This window comes from Bufo gargarizans, chromosome 3 (genome assembly GCF_014858855.1).
Source record: "Bufo gargarizans isolate SCDJY-AF-19 chromosome 3, ASM1485885v1, whole genome shotgun sequence".
Classification (NCBI taxonomy): domain Eukaryota; kingdom Metazoa; phylum Chordata; class Amphibia; order Anura; family Bufonidae; genus Bufo; species Bufo gargarizans.
Window position 1 is genome coordinate 502,990,802 of NC_058082.1, and position 20,457 is coordinate 503,011,258.

Sequence of the window (20,457 nt, forward strand, 5' to 3'; positions counted from 1 at the left end):
AATTGCAGATCCATTCAAGTCAATAAGTCCGCATCCGTTATGGCGGGGTGCACACGGCCGGCGGCCGTGGATTACCATCCCGACGTTTGCGGGCCAAAATACGGCCACAGCTGCCCAACTGCCGTGAGTGTGAGGGCCTTAGACTCCAGTCTCTGATAAGATTATTATTGGGGGACCCTTCTAATAAAAGCGATTGACAGCCCCCGTATTTACTGTTAGTTTTAGAACATTATGATTACATTTTATTTTAAGAAGGATTACTCGCATACTCTGATCTAAAGTGACAAGTCTCAAAAAGTTTTTGCAGACGTGAGCCCTATCAGCGCTAGCTAAATCCAAGCACATGAAGAGCAGGTGGATGCCAGCATGTACATTACTAATGCTTCATCAAACCTCATCATAATCCTTTGAATGTAATCAGAGATTTGGGAGCAGCCGGTGTCAGAAGTGAACATATGTCACTGCTTTAAATGAAGTATGAACAGTGTGGCACAGGATAAAACAATCTACACCAGTGTCTTGGCACTAGTAATGCCAGGTCGTGTGCTAATCAGGGGCTGCATTTCAAAGAGACCATTACATTGTTTTCCCTTTCCAGAGAAAGAGCTGAATCCTAAGATCTCATTAACTACATTAAGGAGTCTGGTGGAATCACTAAGCTGGTATTACAGGGGGAGCTGATATACTGGTGTCATGGAATTAATGGCAATGGAAAGGCAGAGCTGTAAACCTGTTATCTCTATATTTCTCCATAATTATATGTTTTAGAGACCCTCTCAACCCCTTCAGGTGGGGTAGCTCTTTATATTCTGTTCAGATCCATGAGGAGGAGCAGGTAGATGGGTCACCTTTTCAAGGGGCAAGCATTGATTAACAGTTTTAGGTTTTACTACTCTGAAATTACTTTGAAGTGGTCTTTGCATAAAAATGTTGCACCCTACCCAAACCTTTAACTGTATGAGCAGTCCATGCACGTGGCTTGTCCATGGTGACCTGTATTGACAGCGTACATTAGGAAGTTGTTTCAAAAAGACATTGTACCCTTTTAAAGGGGTTGGTCCACAAAAAATATTCTGCAGTTCTAAAACCAGCACCTGGATCTGAATACTTTTGTAATTGCATGTAATTGAACATTTTGCATAGCCACTGAGCTATTCCATAAAATCTATCTGTACAGCGCCACCTGCTGTTATCTTTTTCTAATTTCTCTGTCCTGCTCACGGAGACGGAAGCACATGCTTAGTTCCATCCTTCAACTGCCACCAGCTGCAGCAGAAAGGACGCACCCCCTAAGCTGCCAGCTTGAGATAAATCTAGCACAACAATGAATGAGGAGATCTCTGGATCCATGTGAAGTACAGGGCTGGTTCTAGGTTTGTTAGAAAAAGGTTATCATGTACTATATGATGTCTGATTTTCATTTTTTGCGTTATTCGTGGGATAACCCCTTTTAATAAAGAGCATGAAATCAGGTCTCCTTTCAAAACGGCGCTTACCGCAACCTTTCAGTGAATCTAGGGAACTGTTCACATGCATCCAAAGTTTTCTGTGCAGATTTTTGCTTCAACTCTGGAAATGGGAAACATATTTCTGCAGATTCTGCATGGAAAAGCCAAGGATTAGCCCCATTGAAAATGTATCAGTCACTTGGCATCCGCTGGACCCCACAGCTATGTGGGTTGTGTAATGGGGGCTACTTTTGAATCAATGACTCCTAAGTGCTGGAAGAAATAATTTGTTTTAGTTATTTTGCCATTTCTAGGACCTGACGTTCACATTGTGCCATGGAGGCATTTCAGTAGACTAGATGTGCGTTTTCTCAGTGAAACCAGTAACGACATTTGTAATAAGGAGTTTATTGCACCAATTATGCACCAATATTATTATTGTTTCTATTATTTTATTATTTGCCAGTTTGTAAGCAGATTTAACAGTTGACTTCCCCTCGGACGAGGATAAGTTGATGTCTCGGCAGTTTTCCCTGCTGTTTCCATACATCATTGCTTCAGTTAATGATTGCCCGTTTTTTTGTTACTTATTTCAGAAAAATGGCTCATTGTGACCGACTGATTGAAGTTGAAGACATGCTGATGATGGGCAGGAAGCCGGACCCGATGTGTGTGTTCACCTATGTTCAGTCCCTGTACAACCACCTGCGACGTTTTGAGTGATCTCCCTGCCAAGTCTGCTTGTTCTTGTGAAGGTCTCCCATCAGCAACACGGCCACTGCTGGCATTCCTTCAGCCTCATCTTATCGCCGCCGCAGCAGCCGGACAACATGTCTTTCCATCCATCTCTCCTGCAGTTGACACCGTGGAGACAGATAACACAGGAATGTGCACAAGGTGCTCTGGACTCACTATTAAACCATTCATGCTTGACAGCAGAGGAGGTGGGAGCGTCGGTTTTGTCACCTCTGGACTTGTTTTGATAAAGACTGCAGCCTGTCTGAATGACACCCTATGGCTCATTGTCTAGCCATGTGAAACCAGCCGGGGCTGCGCTGCAAGGCGCTGACAACTAGAGACTCATTCACAGAAGTGAGCCAATGATGTGATGATCAGTCTGGTGCTAATGGACTGAACCCACTTCATCCATATGAAAGCTTTGTTTTAGTTTTTTAATTTTCAGTTCTTTATAAACTTCACAAGAGGTCTTTGATCTGTTTTATTCTCCCAGCGGGGCATGGACTGTGCATGCACCTTCCAAGTTGGATAACTGAAATGTAACATTTCTATAAAATATCCCTACGTCCTCATCCGTGCAATAGATGATGATGATTTGGACTAAAATGTGATCTCAAGCACAAACCAAAGACTAGTACGGTGTCCACTGGTTTAGTATATATCGTTTTTGGAGGCCATACATGCAGGGTTTCTATGTGCCCTCACTACTGCCAATTCAGATTAACAAAGCTCCGATAGAAGGGTTACAAAGACTGCGGTTTTCTTTTTCTATTATTTTCTTTGTCTCCCATTTTATTGGCTAGCTTTTAATGGTTTCAGACCCTTGACATAAGGAAGTGTTAACTAAATGAAGTAACGTTTTATTCTACCACCAACAACATAGATATATTTTTACAAAACTCTTAGTGATAGAACACGTGTTATAGTCAGTCACACATGAAAGTCCATGCATACTCTGTGTTGTATTTAAATGGATTTTCCAGCTGTTTTACAATTGATGGCCTGTCCTCAGGATAGGTCATAAATATCAGATCAGTCAGGGTCCTGCTCCATCAGTATTGGGGCTCATGCACACGACTGTATGTATTTTGCGGTCTGCAAAATACGGATCCGCAAAAAAAAAAAATACGGATGACATCTGTGCGCAGAACAGAACAGCCGGCCCTTCATAGAACAGTACTATAATAGGACATGTTCTATTTTTTGGCGGAACAGGGAAACTGAATGCACACCGAGTAACTTCTGTTTTTTTTTTTTTTTGTTTTTTTTTTGGGCGGACCCAATGAAGTGAATGTGTCTGCATATGGTCAGCAAAAAAAAAACAGAACAGACGCAGAAAGAAAATAGGTTTGTGTGCATGAGCCCTAAAAATAGATGAAAACCCCTTTTAATATTTTCTTATTTTTGAAGATGACCGTGCAGCTCTCCTAACATGTCTATTTTAGTGAATATTTGTATCCCACCCCTACCCCCACCCCGACCCAAAAAAAAAAAAAGCTGGAGGGTCTTTTGTTATAACTGTAAATAGTGGTAGTTCTTTATTATTCCTCCTGGAAAGGTAGTATGAATACATTGATGACTCTTGTCAATAGGATGTGTCCCAACTAAGTCAGACACTGTCACCGCTGATTCAGATGTGTAGGGACATGCTGTACAGACTGCGGGAAAGGTAAAACCATGTTACCTGGGGTCGCAGTGTACAATGTTGTAAGTACGATGCTCCAGCATTGGTACGTCATGAGGAAATGAGGAATGCAAGCATTTACCAAAAGAGATCTGTCGGGGGGTGGGGGTGACAGGTGGAAGTACTGAGCAGTGATCTTCTTACTGTGGTTGCACTGGTAGTTTGCACCAGAAGCTGATCAGGAACTATTTTCTATGTATGCACAATGACATGTAAATCAGTGAAATAATGTCACTCCACCATGTTTTAAGCATTTTTTCTAGGCACATTCTCTTGCTAGTACTCTTGTGTATGCACTGATTTTTAATGCAGTATAGGTTTTATTGTTTTGGCAAATGACACTAGTGGAAAATGAGTGTATTAAGCAGCATACTGAAAAATTTGATATGACGGCTAAGGAAGAAGACTGGAGACTGCTTGTTCTTTACTGGCTGATATTAAACAACACTGATTTCTTTCTTCTTTGTCAGATTTACTAATTGCGATCATCCAGTTGTCAATATCTGGGTCTCACCTGGACCACTCGGAACATACATGTGAATGAATCTACAGTTATTGCGACCAATTTGAACAGTAAGAATCTAAGTGTGACTAGGGCAAAACTTCTGCCTGAGACTACTCTACTTTTCCACACCCCCACTTAAGCTCGGACTACTTCAGAAAAAGCTAATTTTCATAAGTAAAATTATGATCACTACATGGTTTCATCACTATAATGCAATAATAAAGGGGTTGTCCAGGTTCAGAGCTGAACCTGGACATCCCTCCATTTTCACCCCGGCAGCCCCCCTGACATGAGCATCGGAGCAGTTCATGCTCCGATGCTCTCCTTTGCCCTGCGCTAAATCGCGCAGGGCAAAGGCATTTTTCTGAGTTCCGGTGACGTACCGGGCTCTCTATGGGGCTGACAGGAACCCCGGTGATGTCACCGGCACTGATGGGCGGGATTTGGCTCTGCCCTAGCCAGTAAAACGGCTAGGGCAGAGCTAAAGCCCACCCCTCAGAGTCGGTGACGTCACCGAACACACTGCTGGGCGGAAGTTACCGCCCGGCAGTGTGTTATTGTAAACACAAGAGCCTGTGCCCTGCGCGATCTAGCGCAGGGCACGGGAGCGCATCGGAGCATGAGATGCTCCGATGCCAGGCTCAGGAGGGCTGCCGGGGTGAAAATAAGGGTATGTCCGGGTTCAGCTCTGAACCCGGACAACCCCTTTAATATTTTTAAGCCAGAGCTGGAGTCGGTACATTTCTGCTGACTCCACCTAAAACTGTTAGGTTAACCTAAATCTGACTCCACAGGTTTTTGTTGTAATTGTTTTTGTTTTCTTTTATGCATTTGTGGCAAATTTGCAAAGAAATTTTAAGAATTTTTTTTTGTTTTTGGATGCATCAACCAGGTAAGAACAGATACGTATAGGTGATAAAATGTTATTTCAGTCTATGCCTAGCTTTGGAAGAAATCCTCGTGAAGATTTCCATTCATTCTAACATCACAAACCCCATAGCAACTAATACTGTTTAAGGTATATCTGTCAGATAATTTCTGCTGTCTTATAGGAGAGCAGAAAATGATAGAGGGAGAGAAGCTGAGCTCTCCGTTTAGGCTACTTTCACACTCGCGTTTGGTGCAGATCCGTCATGGATCTGCACAAACACATCCGTTCAGATAATACAACCGTCTGCATCCGTTTGTATTATCTTTAACATAGCCAAAACGGATCCATCTTAAACACCATTGAAAGTCAATGGGGGACGGATCCGTTTTCTATTGTGTCAGTGAAAACTGATCCGTCCCCATTGACTTACATTGTGTGTCAGGACGGATCTGTTTGGCTCAGTTTCGTTAGACGGACACCAAAACGCTCCCCCTCCAAAGCGGAACGGAGGCAAACTGAGCCAAACTGATGCATTCTGAGCGGATCCTTATCCATTCAGAATGCATTAAGGGCAAAACTGATACATTTTGGACCGCTGGTGAGAGCCCTGAAACGGATCTCACAAACGGAAACCAAAATGCCAGAGTGAAAGTAGCCTTAGCTGATTTGCAGCAGGATTTCTGAGTAAAAAGCAGAGTAAATCCTGAAAGGACTCCTAGAAGAAACAATGATGGTCCTTATTCTGCCCACAGGATGATTGACAGTTTTCCCTGTATCTGCGTGTATAGAGGAGACTGTCAATTGGCCTGCGTTGGTGGAGTAATTGGGATTCTCAGTGTCTCTCCTAAAAGAGTCCTGTAAGGGTGTACTCTGCTCCAAATCATGCACATAGCATTTTGTGTCCGGACGAGTCTCCGCCGGACCCCATTATAGTTATAGGGGCTGGTGGCCTTCTCTGCTGGAACTACTAAACGGCAATGTGGAGGAGGACTTAGTTATGTGTTTGTGAAAACAGAGTGACAACCACTTTGATTGTAAATGACATCTTAAGGTCTGTAACCCCTAATCTGGCCATACACATTATATAAATGTTGTCTAAACCCACCAATTTCAGCAGGACCGGCTGAACATCTGATGTGTACGGATCCTTCGTAGTCTGCCCCGATGGCAGATGTCTGGAATCCGCTTTATATTCATTTAGAACATATGCATGGTAGGCAGAGATAGATGTCTCATGTATACGACCCCCAGATGTCAGTGCCGATTTATTAGGTGAAGCATTCCCTTATCCTGTATTACTTCATAACTTGGCAGACATGCTGAGCAGGACTTTAGGTTTGGATTTACACACACAAAAATTGGTGAACTGTGTGCAACCGCATCAAGCGTGACATGGCGGCTTTATATCTTTCCTACTGATATTTGTTATCTGACAGGCACATAAAAATCTCACGGCCGTTGCATGTACATACAACTCGGTGTATTCCCACGGAGTGTGACAATTACTACTGTTGTGTCACAAAAGTGTCTGTGTGTGGCCCTAGTCTCCAGAAAACCCATATGGCTGTCCTATTGGTACTGTGCCAAATGCCAGGCCCTTCAAAGATGAAGGAACCAATCTACACAATTGCAGCTTTCCATATGCTGTTCTGTAAGAAGGCTTCAGTAACAAATCCTGGTTATAAATAGGTTAGAAACATAAAAGGTTTTTGCCTGAGTCCCGGAAGACTCCGCTGGTATCTGACGGTTCTGTCACCTTTCTATGTAAATAACATTGTAACATTGCACCGAGGTCACTTACTGAGGAGGGGACCCAACCCCCCCACTTTGGGCCATCCTCAGTGTGTAATCGGTTAAGAGCCTCCTACAGCTCTTAACTCCAGAAGTTCAGGCTACAAACTTAGTGCTTTAGAAATCGGACCCCTGGAGTCAGTGATATTAATAGTGACTTAGATATGCATCTGTCAGCAGCTGTGATTGCAGAGAGTCAAGTGACTGGATGCAGTCCCCTGTTTGTTTCTTACAAGTCCTGTTGCTCTCCTCAGATTTCTTGTCATTTCAAGTGGAAGAAACTGTTCATGCTGGGGGAGGAAAGGACATACGATTCATGAATGGAAAAATAAAGGATCTTGACCCTTCCTACCCTTACTGGATATTCTGTGTGCTGGAATATCCATACATTTCCTTCCACCATAGACCGAGGATGTTCAGTTTTGACCTTTTATCTCCTCGTCCAAACAGGTGGGATTATATTTTGGACAAAACACGGTATGTCACAAGGAAGAGTTGCAGAACACAAGACTTCATAAGTCACAAACTGTTAAAGAGGATCTTTCATGGATTTTTTTCAGTTTCATTAAATACCTTTCCTTGCCAATGCCTGGCTGTGATTGGATCGAGGCACAGCCAGGGAGATGCCCATTGAGAAACCCTGGCGTCTCCTCCTCCCTGTACCGATGCTCGGTAGTAACGTACTGGGCGGGAAAACAGCTGGGGGGGCTTACGAGCGATATTTGAAAAAAAAACAGGCAGGGTGGCAGCATCAGCAAGAAAAGGTATTAATTAAACTAAAAAAAAAAAATCTATGAAAGGTCCTTTTTAAGCTGTACTGTCCATGGGCATACATTTAAAAATATCACGAAATCCAACACAACCTCAAAGGGGTTTTCTGGGCCACATTGATGACCTATCTTCAGAATAGGTTACAAATATCAGATTGTTGGGGGTCCGACTCCTGACACCTCCGCATATTTGAAGATGACCAATAGCCTCTTCCTAGGGCGGTGACTTCACATCCAACCGTCACATGGTCTTTGAGTAGCTCAATCCCATTCAAGTGACAGTCACTATACAATGTTCAGCACTGTAACTAGTATTGTACAAACAGCTGCTTGGTGATCAGATATAGATGACCTATTCTGAGGCTAGTGTATCGATATAGAACGCCCAGAAATCTTTGTACTTGCATTTAGATGCAGTGCTCCAACAAACCAGTAAAATGCATTGAGAGGACTCCTGTGGTCATGCTCATAATCGAGAGGACTCCAAGAGGAGTCCTCTCAATGCATTTTACTGCTGGTTTGTGGGAGCAATGCGTATGAAGATAAAAATTACATGACTGGACTCAGCGACACTTACGCTATACACTGCTTAGTCGGTATAGAAGACAGAGACGCGGCACTCAGCAGGGTCATGAAGATTGCTTGGAGCTTTATTGCTGGTTAGGTGGCATACTGCGCAGGCTGGGGAGCGGGATGGCCATTTCGCGCAAGGATCGCGCTTCTTCAGACCGCCTAGGTTAGGTTCACATCACCATTTTCCATTATTTTTATCCATCAGAAAAATAAAAACAGATCCTTTATTTTGAGCATCCATTGCGCTCATTCTGCTTTTTTTTCTCCCCTCTAAAAGAGCAGATGCAAACAGATAAAATGAGCACAACACATGCTCAAAATAAAGGATTTGTTTTTTTCTTTATTTTTCTGCTCTTCTGATGCAGGGATGTTCAACCTGTTGCCCTCCAGCTGTTGCAAAACTTTAACTCCCAACATGACCTGATGGCTGTGGCTGTAGGCTGTCCAAGCATGCTGGACTTGTAGTTTTGCAATAACTGGAGGGCTGCAGGTTGGGCATCCCTGTCCTGATGAATCAGAAGAACGAAAAATGGTGCTTGCAAAAATCCATGCACATGCTACAGAAAAACATTCAGATTAGAGATGAGGGTTGTCTCTGCTGGTTGACGGGGCAGGACATCTCGCTCCGGCCCTGACAATCTTGTGCATGGCTGCTCCGAGTAGCAGCGCAATCGCTCTGACTCTGCTTCTGGAGCAGCATTTATCAATGCACCATTAGCGGACAGAGCCACTGTGCTTGCGCCACTACCTGGAGCAGCAGCTCAGCTACGAGATTGTCGGGGCACGGGTGAGATGTCCAGCCCTGTCAATCAAACCGTAGCGACAGCCCCTCGCAGGTTAAGAACTTCTATTGATTCTCTCATCTGAATTCAGATGTATGTTAACGGAATTTCTGGAATACATCTGTCACCTGAACATTCATTCCTGAATATTTTTTTTTGAAAATCAGTGAAGCGACATATCGGCTCTTACTATTTCTTCTGCTCCGTTATAGGAGCAGAAGAAATAAAAAATGAAATAGCCAGATTCAGCACATAACTGCCAGGAACAGAGCCTAACAGATCCCACCGACTATTATGGGATCCCTTAGGTTTTGTTCGGGAGAGCATTTTTTCCCTTTAAGAAAATCCTGTGATGGAGGCCCAGAACTGAGCCTTTGATGCAGATGTGAAAACAGCCTTAGGCCTCTTGCACATGACCGTATGTATTTTGTGGTCCGCAAAAAACGGATCCTCAAAAAATATGGATGACATTCGTGTGCATTCCGTATTTTGCAGAATGGAACAGCTGCTCCCTAATAGAACACTACTATCCTTGTCCGTAATGTGGACAATAGGACGGAAACGGAATGCAGACAGTACTTTTAGTTTTTGTTTGTGGACCCATTGAAATGAATGGTCCGCAAAAAAAAAAAAAAACGGACACTGAATGAAAATATGTTCGTGTGCAAGAGGCTTTAGTAAGAGAATAAATCCTTACATGAGAATATTTTATAACACAATTTTGATGATTACAGAAGCTCTTTACTTTAGTTCACCAAATAGTCTCTCCAGTGAGAGTGACCTAGGGGAGTGGAGCGCTTTATGTGTTAGGTCACACTAATAATCTGTCCCAAACTCCCATATGACAGGTCTTCGGCATCCTCTATTATCATTCACATAGTCCCAGTTTCCTGTGTTGCTTCCTCTAATTGTGATCTGTACTTCCTTCAGTAGCTTTATACCTCTCAAGAGGGCGGTAGGTCTGTCTGTCGAAGTCCATTTTCTCTGAGACCACCCTGACATTAAATGTGCATGTGTGGTAACTATCTATTGTTTTCAGCATCATATCCACCCCATGTGGTTTATGTTTCAAATGTCTTATATTTGTCTTAGAATTACAACTCCCTGAAGTGAACCACTGCAATGTATTCTTCTTAAGAGCTCTTCATCTGAGATATATTAAGTTCTTGTCTATGGGACTTTTTCCTTAAGTTGGTCACATCCCCTAATCATTTTATTTTAGGCCTCATGCATACCATCAGCCGTGTGCTTCCTGCACTTTCCCATTCTGCACGTTTCATCCTATTGTAGAAATGCCTATTATCGTCCGAAAAACAGACAAGAATAGAAAAAGATTTTTATTTTTTTTGCGGTACGCATATACGGCCACGTGGATGCGGACACCACACACCTTTTTGCTGCCCCACAGAAATTAATGGGTTCATATGCAAAAAAAAAAAAAGCAGATCTGAAGCGGACCAAAAATATGGTTGTGTGCATGAGGCCTTAATAAGTATACCATATGATCACCAGTAGAGGGAAAATAAGTGGATCATGGAAACACTTAAAGAGCATCTGTCAGCAGATTTGTACCTATGACACTGGCTAACCTGTTACATGTGTGCTTGGCACTGAAGGTATCTGTGTTGGTCTCATGTTCATGTGTGCCCACATATCGCAGATAACACATGATGACAACATCTGAGTACAGTCAATGTAGCAGCCGTTACCTGGCTGCAGTCCTATGTAACCTTACAGGTTTCTTTTTGTGGTGCTCTTCATAGAGCAGGGATCGGCAACCTTGGGCACTCCAGCTGCGTTGAAACTACAACTCCCAGCATGCAAACATGCTCCACTGTCTTTATAACTCACACAGAAGTGAATGAAGCATTCTGGGAGTTGTAGTTTCTGAACAGCTGGAGTGCCAGAGGTTGCTGATCCCTGTCACTATGACTCGCCCTCCTCTTCCCATGGCCGCTGTGTCCCCTAGAGCAGTGTTTCCCAACCAGTGTGCCTCCAGCTGTTGCAAAACTACAACTCCCAACATGCCTGGACAGCCTTTGGCTGTGCGGGCATGCTGGGAGTTGTAGTTTTGCAACAGCTGGAGGCACACTGGTTGGGAAACACTGCCCTAGAGAGTTGTTGGCTACGTGCTGTATTCCCTGCTGTCATGTGGCAGGCGTGATGCAGTGGCATCATCATGCCTGACTTTGCCGAGCTTCTAATGAGTCATAGCAGGGCTTGGACTGGTAACTCAAAGTGGCCCTGGAAAAAAAAAAAAAAAAGCCTAAAAATGGCCATGGCAGAAGGTGGGGCAACACAAGTAGATGTGGTCAGCAATACTATAACGCAAAATACCATACCAGCAGAACCATATACCACAGTGCAGCACAATATATTGTCCCAAATACTGTCATTCTGCCATTTTCCATCCTCCTCTTCATCCTGTTGTCTCTGATTAAGATATGGAGCAGGGAAATTAGGAGGCGAGATGCGGACCACAGCACTTGAATTCAGGAGGGGGATTACAGTCCTGAGTGGGTACATGAGTACCTATGGCCCCATTAACACAACCATATTTCTGGTCCCCATCAGATCCAGATTTTTTGCGGACCCATTTATTTAAATGAGGCTGCTAAAAATGTGGACAGCACGCCGTGTGCTTTCTGCATCTATATATCCCTTCCACAGAATAGGCATTGTTACAATGGGTCTGCAAAAGAAAAATATAAAAAATGGATGGAACATAGCCCCATCTAGCTCCCCATAATCCTCCCCTAGCCCATGGCTCTGTTGTGTGAAGCCACAGGGAGTCAGCATGTTAACTGTGTATAGCCTCGGTGGACACGGTTCTGTCAGGTGCAAGAGTCCTAATTCTGCAGTCATTTTCATAAAGCTAGTTATTAAGTTATATATCTTGGAACATTATAGCAAACCATATTTTCACGCAATACTGGTTGTGTTTCTAATTGCCTAGAAAACTATCCTAGGAATACAATGGCAGAAACATGCCAGTGTGAATGAACCATGTAGTCTTATATGGATTACAGATACAAATCAGTCACGTCATGATGATCAGAGATCACACTCAGCAGGGGCACTAGATAACTCAGTAAGTAAAAAAAGACTTTTTTTCTTTTTTCAGAGCAGAGAGGTCAGGTACACATAATGACATCATTTCCAAAAAGAACAAAGAATGAACTTTGCTCCATGTTTCCACTTAGCAGAACGTGTGTCTTGGGTAAATAGAGACTTGCCTACATAGGAATATGTGTCTTCTGCATGAGTCATTTTTAAGAATTGTTCTTCTTCAGATACCATTACTTAGGTGGAGTGCAATATTCAAAAGACAGTGGGTCGTTTCTCTATTTTAGTGAAGTTCACTCTTCACACTTATTTAAAAAAAAAAAAATAGTAAGTGAACCCACTGGAGTTACCTGGATTTCTGCACTGATTACTAATAAAATGTGGTCTGATTATTATCCAGGTCACGATTATAGACAAATGCAATCTAAACTAATAGCATACAAATATGTATGTCTTTTATTGGACATGTTGAGTAAAAACATCCACAGTGCTGGGAGGGGGAAAAAAAAGTAAGTAAACCCTTGAATTGAAGGGGTTGTCTCACTTCATCTCTTGCTGTCATTCTCCCAACCACCTGGAGACACAGTGTTGAACAGTGCTGAACCCTCTCGGCATAGGCTTGTAGCCATCTGCTGGAGTGATGAACAAAGGTCTCTCAGCTCAGAGAGTTCTTCCCTCTCATTTTGCGACAAGTGCCAATAACTGCCAGGTCGATGAACAGGAGGCATCGCACAATCATGCCACATGACTTGATCTGACTTTTGCTTTCTTTCAGTTTGGCTTTTATGCCCTTCCAGATGCCACAGAATGGAGATAGGCGACAGAAAATTTGATCATCTACAGATCTTAGCGACATCTGCTACTTCCTCAATTTTTAAGACCCTTACGCTGGGTTCAGACCTGAGCGTTCGGAAACGAGCGCTCTGTATGCGCGATTGTACGGGCGTTTACAATCGCACATACAGAGATTGGCGTTCACACATTGTCGCGCGTTCCCGAATTTCTATGTGCGGGAACGCGCGACAAACGCCCCAAAAAAAGCTCAAGCACTTGTTTGAGCGTCGGGCGTTTTACAGCGCGATCGTACGCGCTGTAAAACGCCCAGGTGAGAACCATTCCCATAGGGAATCATTGGTTCTTGCCTGTTGTGCGTTTTACAGCGCGTAGGAACGCGCTGTAAAACGCTCAGGTGTGAACCCAGCGTTACGGTTTGTCCTCCTTGGCATTGCAATTTCAATGTTAGAGTGTAGCTGGAGCCTGCTCTCCCTGAATTCATTCAGGCCTATTAGCACAAGGAAAGGTATCTTATAGGTTCAGAACATACAGTACGAGTGTGCAAAACTTTTAAGCAGATGTGGGAAAAATACTGCAAAATAAGAATGCTTTAAAAAAAAAGTGTCAATAGTTTGTATTTATCAATTAACAAAATACAAAGTGACTGAACAAGAGAAATCAATTCTTCTGGACACAGTTTTTTTTTTTTAAGAAACCTTGAAGGAAGGTTGTTCCAAACATCTTGGAGAACTAACCACAGATCTGTGGATGTAGCCTTGCTCAAATCCTTCTGTCTCTTAGGCCCCCTGCACACAAACGTGTGCTTCCTGTTACCGTATTGCAGACCGCATTTGCGGATCCGCAATACACGGGTGCCGTTCCGTAGGCATTCCACATCACTGATGCGGACCCATTCACTTCAATGGGTCTGCAAATCCGGAGATGCAGAATGGTGTAGAACGGAAGCACGGAACGGGGTTTCGTCCTGTACTTCCGTTCTGCAAAAAGATAGGACATGACATGTCCTATCTTTTTGCGGAACGGCCGGATCGTGGACCCATTAAAGTGAATGGGTCCGCGATCAGCTGCGCCTGCCCCACGGACTGTGTTCGTGCAATGCAGCCTGCATTTTGCGGGCACTAGCACGACCACGTGTGCAGGGTGCCTTAATGTAATCCCAGACAGACTGGATGATTTTGGGATTAGGGCTCTGTAGGAGCCATATCATCACTTCCAGGACTCCTTGGACCAGGACTTGTTCTTCTTAACCCTGAAGATACAGCCAATGTCATTAGGAGCTATGGATGGGGTTGTTGTCCTGTTGCAGAATCAATTTAAACTATTAACACTTTTTTTTTTTTTTTAAAGCATTCTTGACTTTTCTGTTCTCCTTGAATTCATTCGAGGTCAGTTAAGACAAGGAGAGGAGACATTATAGAGTACGGTTCTGTCCTACAGAGGTCACCTTGCCGTGGTGGATGGGCACAAATGATTTTGATCAAAGCATATTTGCCAAGTACCTTACATTCATTTTATTTAATGAATATAGCATAAGCTTACAGTATATGCCAAGTTTGCAGAGTGCATTGTTTGCTTTCGCTTTAACACAGTACTTATGACACATTCTGAATGTCGCAAAATGTATAATTTTTTTCTATTCTGCTTCAGAAAAATTTAATGTACCTTAAAACTGTGCCAAAGAAAAATACAACTCATCCAGTAAAAAAAAAAATAGCCCCCATACATCTATGTTGATGGAAAAAATAAGGAGGTTATAGCTTTTGGAATGCAATGATTGAAAACTAAAAAGTTACTTTGTCCTAAAGTCCCAAAATAGGCCAGTTCTGAAGGAGTTGTACTCTAAATATTAATTTACTCAACGTAAGTTTTCAATAAGACGTGTTTAGCTATTGCCATTACATACTTATTATGGCGCCCTCTGGTGTTGTTTCAATTTTCTCTATGAACAGCAACTGCTTCTACAGCAGTCTCTTTGGCCGACCAGCACAATAGCAAGACTCACTCCACCAGCCGTGTACAAGAGAATCCAGGTGGTCTGAACTGATCTACTGAACAGGAGTGACCCCAGCAGTGGACATTCAAAATCACGGCAAGAGGGCGTCATAACAAGTATATGACAGCAATATCTACACACAGGAGCAATATTTTTTTTTAATGGTTCCAGTTGAAGACTTGTGATGTTCTGAGTGATAAATATTTATATGTGGGACAAGAGGTCTTATATAAGGGAACCTGCCATGTAGTAAATGCAATCATATGTGGGCAGCGTGGTATAGAACAGGAGGAGCTGAGAAGATTGGAATATAGATTTGTGAGGAAAGATTCTGTATAAGTTATTGAATTACAAGTTATATTGAAAATATATACCCTGCAGATCAGGCACCACGACAGGTCACCTTAAAAAAAATGCCACTGTCAGGTTGGGTTGTGGTTCACCATTCCCAGTATTTGGAGACTATGCCTTGTTACATTCCTGTACAGCCACAGTATGGTGCTCCGTATTGTTCTGCATATTAGAAATATTCCTTCCAAAGGCAGAATAGCTCAGTAATAGGGCATTCCCTGGACCAACAATTTTATGGCGGATTTTGTATGCCTTCATATGAAATTAAATCCATATGGAGATACAATAAGGCTGTTTACAATTCTATGGCTGCCCTATTGCATACAGCTCAATGCCGACAGCCTTCAGTCATCACTATAGTGAGCTCACTGCACACTGTTTCCACATTGAACTTTTTGATATAACGGCTCCCTCTAGTGGTGGCCGCAGGTAACCGGAAATTTAGGTTTAGGTCTATGAAGGAAATGTGGAGCTCTGTATCAGAAAGCCAACCTCTGAGTGCTATATTGACTAAGAAATTAATAAGCACAGAATTTTGGACCTAAAACGTTATGGTATTAACAGATAGGGATTCAATCTAAGAAAAGTAATGTTCTAGGTGTTAAATGACTCAACGAAACCACAGAACACTTAACAGTGAAGGATTGCAGCACCAAACATGTCATGATGTCCTTATATTTGTGTGATCCAATTGTTGTTCCATTACAGTGTTGGGAAAGGAGAATGGAGCAGTGTTCAAATGACAGCTACCCAGTTTCCTCTGTGGGTCCTGGTACACGTGGCCTAGGAGCAGCTCAGTTGCCATTGAAGTGAATGGGGCTGAGCCGCTATACAATGTACTGCACTGCGCATGGTGAGCAGAGAGTAGGCCGTGGTGCTGGTGATCAGATGGTGTCCTGGCTGTTTGACCCCACAGATCAGATACTGATAGCCTATACTAGGCATCCTCAAACTGTGGCCCTCCAGCTGTTGTAAAACTACAACTCCCACAATGCTCTGCTGTAGGCTGATACCTGTAGGCTGTTCAGGCATGCTGGGAGTTGTAGTTTTGCAACAGCTGGAGGGCTGCAGTTTGAGGATGCCTGGCCTATACAGAGGATAGGTCATCAGTTAAAAAAAAAAAAAAAAAAAAAAAAAAAATATCTTGGAAAACCCTTTTACTACTATTTAACATAATGCAAAATAACCTTTCCAACTAAAAGGGGTTGGCTGAGTTATTTTCTTCTTTAAAGTGCTGGGAGCTGCAGCAGTGACATACAGTATAACGCTAAAGCCAATCATCGGCGTCAGCACTCTCATGCCTTAGAACCTATTCACACGGTCAGTGTTTGCTCAGTGATTTCCATCAGTGATTTTGAGCCAAAACCAGGAGTGGATCCTGGTTTTGTCTCACAATCAATAATGATAAACACTGACGTGTGAATAAAGCCTTAGGCCTCTTGCACACAAACGTATTGGTTCTGTTCTGTGCATTGGGGACCGCAATTCGTGGCCCCCAATGCATGGGCAACGTCCTGCGGCGGCTGGGACAAATCCAGATCCATTCAACTTGAATGGGACCGTGATCTGTCCGTTCCGCAAAAAGATTGAACAAGTTCTATTTTTTTGCGGAACGGAAGCACTTCATAGTGCTTCTGTGGGGTTCCGTGCTTCCGTTCCACACCTCCGGATTTAAGGACCCATTCAAGTGAATGGATCGCACACAGCCGGTGCCCCGTGTATTGAGTAACCGCTGCATGCGGCCCGCAATACGGCCACGGGAGCACTACGGCCGTGTGCAAGAGGCCTTGCACTGCTGAGGTCAGTGATTGACTGCAGAGGTATATGGAACATCAGCACTGTAAACAATGGAAAACTGGTGCAAAGGAAGACTGACTAAAGGCTCTATTGCACCTGCTTATTAAGCAGGCGATTGTCGGGATGGGAACTGTGCCTTCCCGGCAATTGCCTGCTCGCTAGCATAAGAGACCGCTGCTATTACATGCAGCAATCTCCTCCTCAGTATGGGGAGGGGTGATCGCTAATGCCATTGCTCGTCCCCATACTGAATCATTGTTTCCTTGCAGCAGAGTGCTGATTACAAGGCACGATCTTGAAAGATTCGATTGATCATCTGCTTGTTCATCGGGTAATCGGGGGCAGTATTACACTGCCAGATCATCACTAACAAGCATTCATACAAACGCTTGTTAGCAACGATCTTAGCGATTATCTTCCAGTAGAATAGGGCCTTAACTTGCCCATGGCAACCAATCAGATTCCACCTTTCATTTTTCAGAGCTCTTTTGAAAAATTAAAGGATCAATCTGATTGGTTGCTATGGACAACTAAGCCAGTTTTCCTTTGCACCAGTTTTGATAAATCTCCCCCAGTGTGTCACCGGCTGCAGCACAGGGAAGATGATGCTGGATCGGCCGTGGTGCTGGACTGGAGCGGGCACAGGAAGGGAAGGGCTTTTTTCCCCCCCCATTATTTTACAAGTCTCAGGACAATTTAGTAAAATACTAACTTTTGCAACCCCTTTAACCGCCTCCGGACTGCCTAACGCAGGATTGCGGTCCGGAGGCGGTCGATTTCTTCCTCCTTGACGCGCCATCTCGCGAGACGCAAGATTTCCTGTGAACGCGCGCACACAGGAGCGCTTGTTCACAGGAACAGGAGGTAAACGAGTGCATCTACAGCCTGCCAGCGGCGATCATTCGCTGGCAGGCTGTAGATGCGATCTTTTTTTAACCCTTGAAAGGTATATCAGACGCTGTTTTGTTAACAGCATCCGATATACCTGCTACCTGGTCCTCTGGTGGTCCCTTTTGCTTGGATCGACCACCTGAGGACACAGGCAGCTCTGTAAGTAGCACCAATCACCACTACACTCCCCACCCCCTGTCACTTATTAACCCCTGATCACCCCATATAGACTCCCTGATCACCCCCCTGTCATTGATCACCCCCCCCTGTAAGGCTCCATTCAGACGTCCGTATGTGTTTTGCGGATCCGCAAAACACGGACACCGGCAATGTGCTTTACGCATTTTGCGGATACGCACATTCCCAGAACTATATAGAAAATGCCTTTACTTGTCCGCAATTGCAGACAAGAATAGAACATGTTCTATAGGCTCTACAAAAAACGCAGTGTTCGCCCGATCAGGCCTGATCTTGTGCGCACACTTGCGTTCAGTCCGCCCCACCGCAGTGACAGAATTTTTTTTTCTTATCACTGCAAAAACACCGTAAAATCGCTGCGGCGCTATAAAAAGATCACTTTTGAGGGGCATGGTGAGATCATTGAAGAATTTTTGGGCACAAGTTAGCGGAAATTTTATTTATTTATTTTTTCTTACAAAGTCTCATATTCCACTAACTTGTGACAAAAAATAAAATCTCACATGAACTCACCATACCCCTCACGGAATCCAAATGCATAAAAATTTTAGACATTTATATTCCAGACTTCTTCTCACGCTGTAGGGCCACTAAAATACCAGGGCAGTATAAATACCCCACAAGTGACCCCATTTTGGAAAGAAACACCCCAAGGTATTCCATGAGGGGCATAGTGAGTTCCTAGAATATATTTTTTTTTGGGCACAAGTTAGCAGAATTTTTTTTTTTTTTTTTCTCTTACAAAATCATTTTCCGCTAACTTGTGCCAAAAATAAATAAATAGAAATAATAAAATTAATTATACCACCACTTCAGGTAGGTGTGCAGTGGTATCAAATTACACCCAAATATAACAGATACATTTTGTAAGCGGGAATTTATAAAACGGAACCTTTACTAGGTAATTTAAAATAATATTTCACACTGGGTGAGAGACAACAGTGACAACAAATTACTCCCACTATATCACATAATATGCTAGTGAATGAAAAAAGGGTGGATCTCACCTCATCTGAGCAGGATCCACGACCGTGGAGGAAGTTCCTGGCAGTTGGTAGTGCCTGTGACCAGTGTGACCAGGGTGCTTATGTCGTGATTGGCACTATATCCGCTCCTAATACACCCTATTATGGCTTTCCTGCCTACCTAGGGGTAAGGGGCTGTTCTGGTAGCCTGCCTACCACACATGGAGCACCCGCCCCGACAGGGGCGACCCCACACCGAACCTTTCCCTCAGTATGGGTCTAGTGTTCTATAAAGCCCTAATTACAACGCCCTACATGCCATGTTTCTGTCTTTCTTTCCAGACATCATCAGGGGACTTCGCACATGTATTCAAGGGCAATAGAGATCAAGGTGGTTTCAACGTTGTATCATCAATCAGGATAGTGGGTAATTCTTATCCTCTCTGTAGCATGGGAAGTGTCCCATGTCAGTCAGTGTCTCACCACAAATAACAGTGATTTAGTGATTGAATCACTGTTATTTGTGGTGAGACACTGACTGACATGGGACACTTCCCATGCTACAGAGAGGATAAGAACTATGAAAGTAGTGTAGTGCAGAATTTTAAAAAGTGGTCTGGTTATTAAGGGGGTTTAAGCTAGGGGAGCTGAGGTGGTTAAAGTGAAAGGCTCATAGACTGGTGCAATTACAAAACTTGCATAATAGCAACCACATCAATATGACAAAAAAAAAAAAAAAAAATATTCTATATTTACTGTGGTAACATCTCCAATGAGGAGATTCTACTGCACAAGATGCGAGACGGATCACGCAATATAGAAAATGAAACCTTGCGTACAGATACTAATACAATGAATCAGCTCATCAATAGATACAGTGTCAGGTAGTTATGGGTCTTTCAATAGATCAATATAAATTCATACACATGGGTAGGCAATCCCGTAGTCAGGCCACACACAGCATAAAAGTTAGATCCCCTGTGTATGCAGATACAGCATAAATAAGACCAACATGCAGTGTTTGCTTTCTATCCTGATGTATATCGGGTGCAGTTCTCCCTAGAAGTGCTTTTTAGAGGAAACCTAATCCACGAATCAGGACCTTACTTGAATCTAAGCGGCTTACTAAACAATACCTTTTGTACACCCCCTTACAAGCCAAAACACACACCTCATGAAAGGGACGGCTCATATACCGGAATTCATTTGTGAAGAGACTCTGCCATCTAGTGGCCTTTA

At 43.4% G+C, this 20,457-nt stretch overlaps 1 protein-coding gene across 1 annotated transcript in view; it reads left to right on the forward strand.

Annotated features, from left to right (window-relative positions):
* SMTNL2 (smoothelin like 2) overlaps positions 1-3,366 on the forward strand; it is a 112,807-nt gene extending 109,441 nt beyond the window's left edge. Inside the window, 1 exon segment of the mRNA XM_044283905.1 lies at positions 2,045-3,366. Within this exon segment, the coding sequence (XP_044139840.1) occupies positions 2,045-2,171 (127 nt within the window). The 3' untranslated portion in view covers positions 2,172-3,366.
* The last annotated feature ends 17,091 nt before the right edge of the window (positions 3,367-20,457 follow it).